Genomic DNA, 15,578 nt, shown 5'->3' with positions numbered 1-15,578 from the left:
GAACAAAAAAGCCGGGCCTGGTGGCACATGCTTCATGCTTTTAATCCCAGCATTAGGGAGGCTGAGACTGGAGGATCACGGTTCACGGACAGCCTCAGCTACTGCAAGGCCCTTTGCAACTCAGTGAGACCCTGCTTCAAAAAAATAAAAATACACACACAAAAAAAAGAAAGGATTGGGGGTGTGGCTCAGAGGTACAATGCACCTGGGTTCTATCCCCAGTACTGCAAAATAAATAAATAAGCAAATAAATAAACAAACAAAATAAAATCTGAACTTTTTTTTTTTTTTTTTTGCAGTGCTGGGGATTGAACCCAGAAGCATTCTACCTCCAAGCTACATCGATACCTATTTTATTCTTTATTTTGAAACAGGGTCTCACTAAGTTTTGAAAGGCCTCACAAAGTAGCTAAGGCTGGCCGCAAACCTGCTATCCTCCTGTCTCAACCTCCCAAGTACTAGAATTATTAGCATGTGCCACCATGCCCAGCTAAATTGGAACCTTTTAAACTGACCAATAGGAAATAAGCTTAGTGCATAAAATTTGTTTATAGGTAAATTTATCATAGTTATTACAAATATGGGTGTGGTGGTGCATGTTTATAATCCTAGTACTTGAGAGGCTGAGATAGGAGGATCCCAGGTTCACAGCTAGCCTCAGCTACTTAGTGAAGCCCTCCACAACTCAGTGAGATTCTTTTTTAAAAATAAAAAATAGCTGGGCATGGTGGCACATGCTTGTAATCTCAGCATTTGGGAGACTGAGACAGGAAGGAGGATTGTGGTTCATTGACAACCTCAGCTACTTAGTAAGGCCCTACATAACTCAGTGAGACCCTGTTTCAAAATAAAGAATAAAAAATAGGGCAGGGGGTATAGCTCAGAGGTCGAATGCATCTAGGTTCAACCACCAGTACCGAAAAAAAAAAAAAAAAAGGATGACAGCCAGTGGCCTTCTCTTCTGGCTGGTCCCCCAGCTACGCACAGCACTGGTAAAGAAACTGGCACTCTTCCCCTTTGCTCTTTTTTTTTTTCTTTATGCAGTGCGAGGATGGAGCCCAGGTGCATCCTGCCATGGGTATGGTGCGTGCCTAGAGTCTAAGGTTTACAGCCAGCCTCAGAAATGTAGGGAGACCCTCCACATCTCGGCAAGACTCTGTATCAAAAGAAAAAATAAAGCCAGGAGTGGTGGCCATACTTATTTATTTATTTATTTATTTATTTATTTATTTATTTATTTATTTTTGGTGGTACTGGGGTTCCTGGAAGCCCTTCTACCTCCGGGCTACACTCCCAGACCTATTTTTACATTTTTATTTGGAAACAGGGTCTCCTAAGCCAGCTCGCGCAGCTGGCTTCGAACTTGCACGATCCTCCTGTCTCTGCCTCCCAAGCGCGGGGATTACAAGCTTGTGTCACCACGCCTGGCGTGGTGGCCATACTTATAATCCCAGGAGAGACTGAGACAGGAGGATCACAGACTCGTGGCTAGCCTCAGCTACTTAGTGAGGCCCTCTGCAACTTAGTGAGATCCTGTTTCAAAATAAAGAATAAAAATAGGACTAGGGTATAGCTGGGAGGTAGAATGCCTCTGGGTTCAACCCCCATTACCTCAAAAAAAAAAAAAAATAGGGTTGGGTGTGTAGGGTGGAGGAACTGTGCTTCTGTCTGGTTCAGTCCCAGGACCAGGCACAGCTGGGCCATGCTCGGTGTCAGCTCGGGGCAGAGCGCGCAGAGGTGGCGAGGTGCCGGGAGGAGGGCTCCTGGGGTGCGGGCGGGGTGCGGGCCTCAGCTCCGTGACAGCAGTGCTCTAGTTCTTCCCAGCACTTCTTTGTGTCCTCTGCAAAGGGATAGCCTCATGGTCAGCGGCGACCCTCGCTGGGCTTTCCTCTTACCTGCTTCTCCTCTGACAGCTGTGGGCATCCCGTGTGGGGAACCGGGCAGCAGCCGTGGGATGGGCCAGCTCACACCTGCCAGGCTCGGGCTGAGACCCAGGGGCTGCGGCCAGGCAGGAAGGGGGCCCTGGTAAAAAGGTCAGCCAGTGTCATGCGTTCCTGTGCCGAGGAGCCCAGCGGGCCCGCTCCGTGTTTGGCAGGCCACTCATGGGTCTGCGATGCGCTTTGTCTTAGGAGTTTTCTTTCCTGATGACACATCTCTTATTTGTTTATTTATTTATTTATTTATTTATTGTGGTACTGGGAGTGGAACCCAGGGGCTTTTCTACCTCTAAGCTTTACTCCCAGACTTTTTTTATACTTTTTTTTTTCAGGTCTGGGGGTGTAACCCAGAGGCATTTGACCTCCAAGCTACACTCCCTGCTCTATTTTTTTTTTTTTTCTTTTTGTGGGTCTGGGGATGGAACCCAGGGGCATTCGAGCTGCACACCCTACCCTATTTTTTATTCTTTATTTTGAAACCGAGTCTCATTTAGTTGCAGAGGGCCTCACTACACGAACTGTGATCCTCCGGTCTCAGCCTCCCGAATGCTGGGATTACAAGTGTGCGCCACCACGCCCAGCCCCCTGCCCTATTTGTGTGTGTGTGTGTGTGTGTGTGTGTGTGTTTCTTTTGGAGGTACTGGGGGTGGAACCCAGAGGCTTTCTATCTCCAGGCTCTACTCCCAGGCCCATTTTTTATATTTTATTTGGAAACAGGGTCTCACTAAGTTGCTGAGAGCCTCACTGAGTAGCTGAGGCTGGCTTCGAACCCATGCGATCCTCCTGTCTCAGCCTCCCAACCCGGGGATTACAAGTGTGCGCCACCACGCCCAGCCCCCTGCCCTATTTTTTATTCTTTATAATGAGACAGGGTCTCACTAAGTTGCAGAGGGCCTCACTAAGTAGCTGAGGCTGTCTGCAAACCACGATCCTCCTGTCTCAGCCTCCCCCTATTTTATATTTATTTGGAAACAGGGCCTCACTAAGTAGCCGAGGCTGGCTTCGAACCTGTGCGATCCTCCAGTCTCAGCCTCCCAAGCACTGGAATTACAAGCGTGCGCCACCACGCCCGGCTGACACATTTCTTATATTTGCTCCAGTTCCTTGGTTCCATGAGAAAATTACACGGACTTCAAAGGTCCAGATCATTTATCCTTTAAAGCACATCAGCAAAGAGCAAACACTACTTTGCCTCATTCGCAAAACCTGCTTTTCCTCTTCTGAACTGAAGTGTCGGCCAGCAGGCAGCTTGAAGTGAACAGGCTGATATCTATGGGGCGTCTTCAGGCGCCTGTGGATGTGGGCAGCAGTCCTGCTAGGAGGCCCTCAGGACTTGCCTGGAACTAAAGCCACCCTTTAAGCCAGGCATGGTGGTGCATGCCTGTCAGCCCAGTACTTGGGAGGCTGAAATAAGAGGATCACAAGTTTTGGCCAGCCTCAGCAACTTAGTGAGACCCAATAAAAAATAAAATAGAATAGCCGGGCGTGGTAGCGCACACTTGGAATCCCCGCACTTGGGAGGCAGAGACAGGAGGATCGCACAGGTTCAAAGCCAGCCTCAGCTACTTAGTGAGGCTCTCAGCAACTTAGTGAGACCCTGTTTCCAAATAAAATATAAAATAGGTCTAGGAGTATAGCCCGGAGGTAGAAAAGCCCCTGTGTTCCACCCCCAGTACCACACACACACACACACAAAAAATAAATAAAATAGAACCAGAGGTATAGCTCAGACATAGAACACCCCTGAGTTCAACCCTCAGTACCACAAAAATAAATAAATAAATAAATAAATAAATAAATAAAGCCTCCCTTTAACATGTTGGTTCCAAGCTGGGTGTGGTGGTGCATGCCTGTAATCCCAAGACTTCGGAGGCTGAGATAGAAGGATCACAGGTTCAAAGCCAGCCTCAGCAACTTTATGAGGCTCTCAGCAACTTAGCATAATCTTGTTTCAATAAAATAAAATAGGGCTGGGGTATAGCCCAGATGTAGAATGCCCTTGGGTTCCATCCCCAGTACCACCAAAAAAATAAAAATAAAAAGATAAAATGTTGGTTTGTAGCAGGGTGTGGTGGTACACACCTGTAATCCCAGCTCTTGGGAGGCTGACACAAGAGGATCACAGGTTCGAGGATAGCCTTAGCAAGTAGTGAGACTCTCACCATTCTAGCGAGACTCTATTCCAAGATAAAAATAAAATATACTTTATTTTTAAATATATTTTATTCTACATCTGATAAAGTATAGCTCAGATGTAGAATGCCCCTGGGTTTAAGTATCAAACAAACAAACAAACAAACAAGCAAACTGCTGGTTCCTGCACACAGGGTGGGTAGAGGGGCTGTCCACGCCACTGCTGGGGTCTGGACTGAGGGCCTGTCCGCATCTGCAGATGCCCTGGAGGCCATCACAGAGGTGACTGGGGTGCTCCAGCACTGCCTGGTTCGCCTGCAAAACCTGCAGAAGCTGGCGGAGCTGCAGCGGGACCTGGTGGGCGTGGAGGACCTCATCGCTCCAGGGAGGGTGAGTGGCCGTGCTCCAGGAGGGTCCAGCTGGTTTTCACTCTTCTACGGCGTGCGGTTCAGTGGTTCTTAGTGCAGTCATGGGGTAGGCGCCACGCCTCTAATCAGAGCCTCTTTAGCATCCCAGGATGAAGCCCTCAGATGCAGGAGACCTCCCAGCAGCAGGGGTGACTAGTGACCACTCCCTGCTCCTGGAAGGCCAGCGTGGGGGATCCGACCTCAGGTGGCACAGAGCAAGGTCCTGGGACAGGGAGGCCTTGGGTCGGGGGCGGGGGGTGTTCATATAATGACCAGGACAAAAGTGACTTCACCCAAGCCAGAAAGCACCTGGTTTCCCTCGGGCCAGTTCAGATGTGGGACACGTTCCAGGCATGAGGAGCCAGGGTCCTGTCCTACGCTCCACATCCCGCCTGAATGGTCTTGTTTAAAGTGTGCTGGGAAACGGCCTAAGAAGCAGCCGGGCTCACTCAGGAAGGGAGGCGGGTGCAGCTCGGGCTGGCTGCTGTGAGGACAAGCGGGGTCCACACGCCTCCCCGCGCCCTGCCCTGCGGAGCTGCCTCCTCTCTCTGGGAGCTCCTCTCCTGGGCACCTCACAGGAATGGAGTTGCCTCTGTGGCCCTTCTTGTCTGGCTTTTTCTTCATACTTTTGTGTGTGTGGTGCTGGGGAGGGAACCCGGGGGCATTCTACCTCCGAGCTACACCTCAGCCCTATTTTTTATTCTTTATTTTGAAACAGGCTCACTGAGCTGCAAAGGGCCTAAGTAGCTGAGGCCGTCCGCAAACCGGGATCCTCCTGTCTCAGCTCCCAAATGCTGGGGTCATGGCGTGCCCAGCATGCCCAGTTGTGAGCTTATGTTGTAAATCCTGGGCATACGGTTCCTCTGTGTTTGTGCTTTCGAGAACCACAGACGGTTCTCCAGAGTGAGCGCGCCCCTTTGCGTTCCCACAGCAGCACGGGACGGCCCTGGTCCCCACACCTCACCTGTCTTCCCTCCTCAGGCTCTCTTGCTGGGGTGAAGTCATGCAGCACACGGTCAGGATTTGTATTTCCCTGGTGGCTAGTAATGTCGATCGCCTTCTCGTGCTGTCTGGCTGATGTACGCCTTCTTTGGAGAGATGTCTCTTCACATCCCTTGCCTTTTTTTAATCAGATTATCTGGAGAACCCTTAACTCGACAGGCCAACAATGACCTGTGCTGAGTTTCAAGAGTTCTTTGGCTATCCCGCACACTAGATCCTTACGGAATATGATTTGCAAATATTTTCTCCCACTCTGGTGATATGAAAGTTTTTGATGACGTTGAATTTTCTCTAGTTGCTTATGCCTCAGAAGTCATAGCGAAGCTGTTTGTTTAGGTTTGTCTCTTTTTCATGAATCTGTATGTCTGTTGACTGTATTCTTTCTGTCACCAACGCCTTTTGTTTTGAACTCAGTACTGTCAACATAAAAAAAGTTTAAAAATTGCATAGCAGAAACCAGGTGTGGTGGCGCATGCCTGTATTCCCAGTACTTGGGATGCTGGGTGTGTGTGGGCCTGGGAAACGCTGGCCTGGCTCGCGTGTGCGGTGCTGAGGGCACACCTATCTTTCAGGAGTTCATCCGAGAGGGCTGCCTTCACACGCTCACCAGGAGGGGCCTGCAGCAGAGGATGTTCTTCCTGGTAGGTGCCCACCCTGGCTGTGTGGGCCATACTCCCTGGCAGGAACCACCGTGCCAGCAGCCTCAGCCACCCAGAGCTGGGGCAGTGCTCTTGTGGGGCAGCAGGAGCCTTGGCACCTGGCGCAGGGGGCAGAAGCCCGAAGGTCGAGGCGTCCGCCCAGGCACTTGTGTGCAGGGACGTTCTGACAGCCCAGGGGCATTGGCTTTGGTCACCCCCAGGCTCCCTTGTGGGCACAAGGGAGGGCCTGCACACAGTCAGGGCTTCCACATACAGCTGGGTGCTGGCTGCGGAGGCAGCTGGGCAGCGCAGGCTGAACCCTGGGCCTGGCTGGTGGGGCTAGTGCTGCCCACCAGGCCTGCTGACCACATGGTTACCACATACCTCTGGCCCAAAATGGATCAAATCAATGGAATAAAAGCCCCTTTTGCCAAAATCTCCAGCGACTGCATGTCTGGTGACCACAAGCGGCCACTGGCATCTGCTGGGATCCCTGTGGTGCCACCAAGACGTGGTCATGCACTCACGGTACACGCGTCTAACCCTCACCGTCCCCCAGTTCTCAGATATGTTGCTGTACACAAGCAGAGGCGTCTCGGGGAGCAGCCACTTCCGGATCCGGGGCCTCCTTCCGCTCCGGGGCATGCTGGTGAGTGGCATCCAGCCCGCCCGTGGGCTCCAAGCTGGGCATCCCCAGTGGTGGGCCTTGCTGGCCAGGCGCATGCTGGGCTTTTCTTGTTCTATTCCAGCCCTTCATGGCTGCTGCCCTCTGGACCTCAGACCGCCCATCCCCAGCCAGTGGTGGCCCTCCAGGTCAGCAGGCCCTTTGCAGATCTGTCGTGATCCCTGCTCAGAGTGGGCCTAGGCGGCCAGGGACCTCCACACCTACAGTGTGTGTGTGTGTGTGTGTGTGTGTGTGTGTGTGTGTGTGTGTGTGTGTGAACCTCAGCCAGCCAGTGGCTTAGCCGCCCTCCCGCCCAGGCCTGGAATCCCACCCTTCCAAGTCACAGGCTCCAAGTCTACTCCCTAGGCCAGACGCAAGTTGCTTAGGGCTCGAGCCCCTGGCAAAGCTGTCCACGCCCCATGCCTTGGTGGCCAGCGCTGGCCAGAGAACAATGACGCCTTGTCTTCTGGGCGCCGGAGTTTCCCATCTAAATGTGCTCCACTTCTCAGTCATGGCCCTGGGGCCAGTGCTCCTGTGGCCACTGAAAGCTGTTTAAGTGGTGGAGACCTCTGTGGGTCGGAGGCTCTTGGCAGGGCTTGCCTGGGAGTGTGGTGGTGGAGGCCGGGTTTGGTGTTGTGCCGTGGGCATGTGCTCTGTGGCCGTCCTCTGCCCTGGGCTCCTTGCCAGGGCTCTGCCCAGCACCTTCCTCTCCTCAGCCTCCTGCCAATGAAGCTGCCTCCAGGCAGGGTCCACGGACTCCATTCAGACGCTGTCTCAGCAAGCACGGCTCCAGTGGCCCCATCTCCACTACTGGGCCTGGGCCCACTGTTTAGGACTTTACTTTTAAAACATACTTTATAATCCTAGTACTTGGGAGGCTGAGACAGGAGGATCACAGGTTCAAAGCCAGCCTTGGCAACTTAGTGAGACCCTGATTCCAAATAAGAAATAAAATTGGGATGGGAGTATGACTTGGAGGTAGAATGCCTCTGGGTTCAATCTTAAGTACCACCAAACAAACGAAACCATACTTTATCACAGAAAAAATAGCTGAAATGTAAGGTAAAAGCCTCTCAAAGCTGTGACCCCTTCTGCCAGTGTCTGTGCTCGGAGGTGAGTCACCAGGACCAGCTTCCCACGGGGATTCGCCATGCAGCGGGGGCGGGCAGCAGGGGGCCAGCCCAGTGTGCTGAGGGCCCACCTGCTGCTAGACACACACCAAGGCCGGCTTCCGATGATAAGAGCCCCTGGGCACCCATGGGGGTGGTGCCTCATGGCCTCCAGGTCTCACCACCGGGACGGCCTACACGGGCTCACACTTGGGCTTCTGGCCACCTGCTACCTGACAGGCTCTGAAGCGCTCCTCTGCCCCCAGCCTTAGGGGACAGGGCTCTACCCACCGGGTGGTGTTCACCCCTGTGACCCCAGTTACTTGGGAAGCCGCCTGGGCAACATGGCCAGACCTGTGTCAAATAAAGAATAAAGAGGGCTCAAGATGTAGCTCAGTGGTAGTGCACGTCCGTTTCAAGCCCCAGTGCCAGGAAACAGAATTTACAGATGTTGATCTTACATCGCTTCAGCTGGTGAGCAGGGTGGCAAGTGGGCGGAGCAGCTCTGCCTCCTGGCTCCCTCTCCTGCTCAGGGGTCGCTGCCCCAGCTTCTGTTGGTCTGCGAGCTTTGGGCCTGCTTGTGAAAGCTTTGGTAAGATTGCTAGCCACTCTGGTCAGCTCACACTTTCACCTATTAGCAGTTGTCTTTTTTTTTTTCAGTACTGGGGATTGAACTTGGGCATTCTACCTCTGAGCTATATGCCCAGTCCTATTTTTTTCTTTTTTCTTCTCTTTCTTTCTTTCTTTCTTTCTTTTTTTTTTCCTTTTTTTTTTTTTTTGCAGTACTGGGGGATAGAGGGGCATTCTACCTCTGAGCTACTCCTCCAGCCATATTTTTTATTCTTTATTTTGAAACGGGATCTCACTGAGTTGCAAAGGGCCTAAGTAGTAGCTGAGGCTGGCTGCAATCCTGTCTCAGCCTCCCAAATGCTGGGATTACAAGCATGTGTCACCATGCCTGGCTTATTCTTTATTTTGAAACAGGGTCTCACTTAGCTGTAGAGGCCTCACTAAGTAACTGAGGCTGGCTGCAAACCTGCCATCTTCCCATCTCAGCCTCCCGAGTACTGGGATCACAAGTGTGCACCACACCTGGTTTAGCAATTGTCTTTATACTTTGTCTGCAGTTTGGTCTTAACTTGTACAACATAAACTCTGTCCTGACAGGGTGTGCTTGTCTCACTCTGGAACAGAGGATTTAGACAAACCCCCCTCCCAGGGCACCAGTCCCCTGGGCCAGGACCCCCTGTGCCAAGACTGGGCTGCCCTCTCCAGGCTTTGCCCCTCTTAGAGCCGGTGGTGCTATTGGCTGGGACCTTTAGCTTTCTCCTGTCCTCTTCTTACTGCTCTCCAGGGCTGCCATATCACATGAAGACCTTCATCTTCTCTCTGGCAACCCGCTCGGTCCCCTTGCCCCAGCTTCACCCATACTGTTAGTAGTGTGCATGAGATAGTCACCATGTGCGGACTATGTCTCAGGCCATACTTGTCCTTTTAAAGATGTTTTTTAAGCCGGGCGTGGTGGCACACACTTGTAATCCCAGCATTCTGGAGGCTGAGAAAGGGGGATCACAGTTTGCAGCCAGCCTCAGCTACTTAGTGAGGGCCTCTGCAACTCAGAGAGACCCTGTTTCAAAATAAAGAATAAAAAAAATCTGCCTGGGAGTGTACCTTGGCGGTAGAATGCCCCCTGGGTTCCATCCCCAGTATAGAAAGAAAAGAAAAAAAAAAAAAAGATGTTTTTGAGGTGGGCGTGGCGGTGCATCCCTTGGGATGTACTTGGGATACAGGAAAATCTCAGGTTCTGAGATCAGCCTCAGCAACTTAGCAAGACTTTCAACAGCCTACTAAGTGAGACCCTGTTTGATACCCCAAAAATATTTTTAAAGGGCTGGGGGTATAGCTCAAAGGTAGAGCACCCCTAGGTCAACTTCTAGTACCCCCCCCCAAAAAAAAAATGCTGTTCTTGGCTACTCTCAAGCATTTAACTCTTCCAAGTAGACTTGTAGTCATTTGGACAAATTTCTTCCAAAACACCTTAAATTTTAACTGAAATCACATTAAGTCTTACATATTAACTCAGGGAAGACTGACATGGAGACCCCATTTTTTTTTTCTTTTCGTGTGTGTGTGTGTGTGTGTGTGTGTGTGTGGTACTGGGGGTGGAACCCAGGGGCTTTTCTACCTATGGGCTACACTCCCAGACCTATTTTCTATTTTATTTGGAAACAGGGTGTCATTAAGTTGCTGAGAGCCTCACTAAGTAGCTGAGGCTGGCTTTGAACCTGTGCGATCCTCCTGTCTCAGCCTCCCAAGCACGGGGATTGTAAGTGTGCGCCCCTACGCTCGGCATGGAGACCCCATTCTAATGGCTATTAGTTGAGTTGATTCGGATCTTTTCTGTCCAGTGTGAAGCTCAGTGGTCAGTGTCTTGGGGCCCTGTGCAGGGGTGCTGTGGTGTGTGTTACCTGTAACTGGCTGGTCCTAGGAATGACGTTGTGTGCCCTGTTCATGATGGGACACTCTTGGCTTGGGAAGACGATGTTAATGTGGTTTCCTTCTGTTTCTTCAGTGGTACTGTCAGAAACAACAGAAATGTTGCTGGGCACGGTGGGAAGCTGAGATAGGATTGAAGGTTTGAATCCAGCCTCAGCTATTAGTGAGGTTTTCAGCAATGTGGTGAGAACCTGTTGCCAAGTAAAAGTAGGGCTGAGGTCTGGCTCAGAGGTAAAAATGCCTTGACTTCAGTCCCCAGCACCAATGATAATAACAGAAATGCTGGGTTTTAGAAAAGGCGTACACAGTAGAGAAGTTATTGCTTCTCCTTGTTGACTTCTGACAGGACAAGCTGCAGACACCAGCTACCAGTGCACCACCCTTGGCTCCAAGCCGGCTTTGCCGGGTCCTGGGATGAAGTGCGTGTGCTCTTAGGTTTCACTTGGTCACGGCTACCTGGCATAGTTGCATCATACCACTTCTGAGGCCCTTCTGCACCCACTTCTTGTGGCATCCACATGGCTAGGGCTTGGCACCAGGTTTGAGTGAGTCAACTCCCCCTACCTTTTTTATTCTTGTGTGTGTGTGTGTGTGTGTGTGTGTGTGTGTGTGTGTGTGTGTGGCACTGAGGATTGAACCCAGGGCCATTCTACCTCCAAACTACACCCTTAGCCCTATTTTATTCTTTATTTTGAAACAGGGTCTCACTAAGTTATAGATGACTTCACTACGTACCTGAGGCTGGCCATGAACCTGTAATCCTCCTGTCTCAGCCTCCCAAGTGCTAAGATTACAAGCAAGTGCTGCCATGTTGGGCATCTAGCTCCTTTTTTTCCTTTTTTTGCAGGTCTGGTGATGGAACCCAGGGGCAACCTACAAGTTACATCCCCTGCTTATTTTTTATTCTTTGTTTTGAAACAGGGTCTCACAAAGTTGCGGAGAGCCTAAGTATCTGAGGCTGTCCGTGAATCATGATCCTCTGGTCTCGGCCTCCCGATTGCTGGGAGCAAGCGTGCACCACCACACCCCACTCTCTAGCTCCGTTTTTTTGTTTTTTGTTTTTCTTTTTTTGGTGGTACTGGGGTTCCTGGAAGCCCTTCTACCTCTGGTATACACTCCCATGGGCTACACTCCCAGACCTATTTTTTAACATTTTTATGTGGAAACAGTCTCTTAAGCCAGCCTCAGCTGGCTTCAAACCTGCGCGTTCCCCGTCTCAGCCTTCCAAGCGCAGAGATTACAAGTGTGCACCTCCACGCCTGGCTTAGTCCTTTTATTTTTGAAGCAGGGTCTGAGTTGCAAAGGGCCTCACTAAATAGCTGAGGCTGTCTTCGAACTGCGATCCTCCAGTCTCTGCCTCCCGAATGCTGGGATTACAAGCAGGCCCCACCATACCCAGCTGGCTTTATTGTTCTTTATTTTGAAACAGGTCCTCACTGAGTAGCTGAGGCTGGCCACAAAATTTGATCCTCCTGTATAAGCCTCCCAAGTACTGGGATTACAAGCGTACCCCACCATGCCCAGCTAGCTTTTATTCTTTCTTTCTTTTTTATTGGTGTGTGGTGCTGTGTTTGAAATCCAGGGGGCCTTCAACTTGTAGGCTATACTCCCAGACCTATTTGGAAACGGTCTCACTATAAGTTGCTGAGAGCTTCACTAAATAGCTGAGGCTGGCTTCGAACCTGCGCGATCCTCCTGCATCAGCCTCCCAAGTACTGGGATTACAAGCGTGCCCACCACGCCCGGCTAGCTTTTATTCTTCATTTTGAAGCAGGGTCTCGCTGAGTCGCAGAGGGCCTCAGGAGCTGAGGCTGGCTGTGAACCCGCCATCTCCTCTCAGCCTCCTAACTGCTGGGATCGCAAGCGTGCGCCGCCGCGGCCCACTTCAGCTCCCCTTCTAGCCATGAAAACCCGTAACGTCTTCTCCTTTGATTTTCAGCTCATAGTGCTGGACCCCCCGGTGAGTACTTGGTGCCTCCAGCCAGAGCTCATCCACCTGGGGTGCTGCCATGGTGTGGGGCACCAGCGCACCCCGTCCACCCCGCAGTGGCGCACACTTGGACAGCAGAGCTTCCAAGTTGGCTGCACCCAGTGTTGCTGGCAATCACCCTATGCTGCTCAGGTCTGGGCCCCAGCAGCACCGTGCTAGCCCCTGTCCCCCACAGGTGGAAGAATGCAAGAGCGAAAGGTCTGCTCCCCACTGCTTCACCATTTACGCAGCGCAGAGGACCGTTGTGGTGGCAGCCAGGTACGGCCGTCGGCGACTCGGCCTCCCCGTCCCGAGCAGGCCTGAGCACAGGGCATGGCTGGCTCAGGAGCTGAGGACGCCCTGGAGCCTCCAGGCGCGCAGCTTGGCTCCACTGCAGTGGCCCGCAGACTGGCCATGTGTTGCTGAGCTGCTCCTGTGCCCCAGGTTCACGGAGACGGCCAGCGAGCAGGCTATGTGGTGGGGGCCTCCAAAGACATCCGCGGGTCCGGCCCTCAGAGCGGGCAGCCAGGTCGGCCCAAGCGTCCCGACCCTTGTACTGAGGTGTCTGTCCTGGCCACTGACCTCCCATGTGGAGTGTTGACTCCACACCTCCAGCCCATGGGCTGGGCTGGCTGGGGGCCCTGCCAGGGCGCGTACACAGCTAAGGCTCGCCTGCCCCGCAGCACCCGGCTGGAAAAGGAGAAGTGGATGCTGGACCTGAACCACGCGATCCAAGCGGCCAAGAGCAGCGGGGGACCGTCCCCGGGGCTGCCCAGGGGCACCCTGTGCACTCGCCCCCTCAGTGAGTCCCGGGGCGCCCCCTCCACCCAGGGTGAGGTCCTCAGATGGCTCTGGTTGGTCCTGGAGGAGCCCAACACCACTGGTTCCCCCCAGGGTCCTCCGATGAAATCTCTCTGGAGCAGGAATCAGAAGATGACGCACCTGGCACCGTCAGCTCCCTGGAGGGGCAGGGCCAGCACCGGGCTAACACCACCATGCATGTGTGCTGGTACCGCAACACCAGCGTATCCAGGGCCGACCACAGCGCCGCTGTCGAGGTACAGCTGTCCAGTCTCCCCGTCCAGGCAGGCACAGGCTGCAGGAGGCCCAGTCAGCTGCTCCTGTGCTCCCATTGCCCACTCCAGAGCCTCCCGCAGTGTGCTTCATCTCATTCTCTCTGGGCAGAGGCAGAGGCAGCGGCAGCAGCAGGCAGCTGGTCCACAGCCCTGTCTGGCAAGTGCTGAGAAAGGCCCCTCGGGGCTCCAGGACTGCACTTCCTGCACAGCACCACCCTCCTCTCCAGAGCCATGGGCACTGTGTACACCGAGGGCCTCCAGCCTGGTGTCTGCTCTCTGCCGACTTCCTTCTTGCTGTTGGGCACCCTGGCCATGTAGGTGGTCAGAGCACCCACAGGTCTTGGACTAGACCCTGCAGCCTGTGGGCACAGGACGCCTACAGAGCCGCAGTGCTGAGCGGGCTCCCATCAAGCATCTGGGCAAGTTAGACAGTGCTTGCTGGACACAGGAGCCACAGCCACTTGTGGGCAGGAGCGGTGTGGACCCGGCCTTGCCCACAGGTGCCACATGCTTAGGGACAGGGCAGGTGGAGCATAGCACGGTGCTTTTACATGTCCCCCATCATATGCAGGGTCACCCAAACAGACCAACACACGTCTCCTTAGACCCTCCTTGTTGGATAGACCCCTAGAAGGTCTGGAAGGCCTGGTGTCCAGGACCCCTCCCCAGCCCCGAGCCCCGCTCTTGCCAGGTTGTACTGAGGAGTCCTTTTCCGCCCCGGGCTGGGGGACAGGGTGGGGACGCTGCTAACACATGCCTTCTGCTTCTCAGAACCAGCTTTCAGGATATCTGCTGAGAAAGTTCAAGAACAGTAACGGCTGGCAGAAGCTCTGGGTGGTCTTCACCAACTTCTGCTTATTCTTTTACAAAACTCATCAGGTACGTGCACCTGACTGCAGCCCAGGGCACAGGTGTGGGCAGGCCCTGCCCACCTCCTCTTCAGCTTGGTGCCGGAGGTGGTGGCTGAACTGTGCCTCACACTCACTCTGCCCAGTGTGGCCTTCGTGAAAAGGAAATCTGGCCCCTGGCCATTTGTGTGAGCCAGTTTGCACCTGGGAAAGGGCCGGGCCTGCACCTCATTCCCCGGAACCCTGTTTGCATGCCACCTTCCAGGATGATTACCCCCTGGCCAGCCTCCCACTGCTGGGCTACAGCGTGAGCGTCCCCAGGGAGGCCGACTGCATCCACAAGGACTACGTCTTCAAGCTCCAGTTCAAGTCCCACGTCTACTTCTTCCGGGCTGAGAGCAAGTACACGTTTGCAAGGTGATTACCCAGCAGGCAGCCCAGATCTCTGCTTCCACTGCAGAGCCTGAGGTCGACTTCCTGGCCTTGAGGGCCGGGCTGATGACGCTGGCTGTTGGGCTTGTTGTCCACCCTGGCTGTCCTGCCCCGCTTTGGGTTGGTCCTGGGGAGGTGTGAGCGCACGCCCATGCTGATGCCTGCCCTCTTGCAGGTGGATGGAGGTGATCGAGAGGGCCAGTGCCTCGCCGGGGACGCCCCCAAGCGCCACACAGGACTGCCTGCCTCCCTCCCCGGTGTGGGAGGGCGCCGTCGGAGGAGAGTAGTAGTCTATCCTGCCTGGACGAGGGCCTGCTGCGGACTGCGGGAGGCAGAAGCTCGGAGGGGGAGGCCATCTTCCTCAGATGGAGCCGAGGAAGTATCTTCCTACTGGATAGTAACGGCACCAACACAGTGTGGCAGACCTCAAAGTGGCCTCTGGGACAGGCTGTATCCCCCTCAAAACACAAGAGGGAAGCCATGGCCTGTGGTGTGGCAGACAGTGCCACGCCAGCCCTGTTGTGCTGGGCCACAGCCTCACGCAAGCGCTTGCTCAGACCCTGGCCTGTCAGTCTCAGCAAGGCCAGCCTGGCCTTGTCCCCACTGGAACAGAGGAAGCAGAAGCCCAGGGCCAGGAAGGGTGTGCCTGTCTGCTCCCCATTCCCATGACCACCTGGAGGAGACCTGACTCCTGTTTGCGTGTGACTATTGAAAATAAACAGCATCTCCTCACCCACTGCACGTCTCTGCCTCTGCACTTGCGCTGTGGGCGTAGACCCGCCCCCAGGGACACTCAGGGCCTCAGGAAGCCTGCGTGGCCAGCCCAACACAGCAAGGCTCCAGTCCAGGGCTTTATTGAAAGTGGCA

The 15,578-nt window shown here is 53.6% G+C and overlaps 1 protein-coding gene across 1 annotated transcript in view; it reads left to right on the top strand.

Moving 5' to 3' along the window:
• FARP2 (FERM, ARH/RhoGEF and pleckstrin domain protein 2) overlaps positions 1 to 14,998 on the top strand; it is a gene marked incomplete at both ends in the record, with an annotated part of 117,693 nt that extends 102,695 nt beyond the window's left edge. Inside the window, 10 exons of the mRNA XM_080720054.1 lie at positions 4,330 to 4,460; positions 6,052 to 6,120; positions 6,677 to 6,766; positions 12,326 to 12,346; positions 12,552 to 12,634; positions 13,039 to 13,157; positions 13,250 to 13,413; positions 14,203 to 14,310; positions 14,545 to 14,696; positions 14,887 to 14,998. Coding sequence (XP_080576180.1) covers positions 4,330 to 4,460; positions 6,052 to 6,120; positions 6,677 to 6,766; positions 12,326 to 12,346; positions 12,552 to 12,634; positions 13,039 to 13,157; positions 13,250 to 13,413; positions 14,203 to 14,310; positions 14,545 to 14,696; positions 14,887 to 14,998 — 1,049 coding nt within the window. The remainder of the gene's footprint in view (positions 1 to 4,329; positions 4,461 to 6,051; positions 6,121 to 6,676; positions 6,767 to 12,325; positions 12,347 to 12,551; positions 12,635 to 13,038; positions 13,158 to 13,249; positions 13,414 to 14,202; positions 14,311 to 14,544; positions 14,697 to 14,886) is intronic.
• Positions 14,999 to 15,578: the final 580 nt, after the last annotated feature.

The sequence above is a fragment of the Muscardinus avellanarius genome (genome assembly GCF_963383645.1).
Source record: "Muscardinus avellanarius genome assembly, chromosome: 2".
Taxonomy (NCBI): domain Eukaryota; kingdom Metazoa; phylum Chordata; class Mammalia; order Rodentia; family Gliridae; genus Muscardinus; species Muscardinus avellanarius.
The sequence above is the reverse complement of the archived record's forward strand: the minus strand, read 5'-3'. Positions and strand labels throughout refer to the sequence as shown.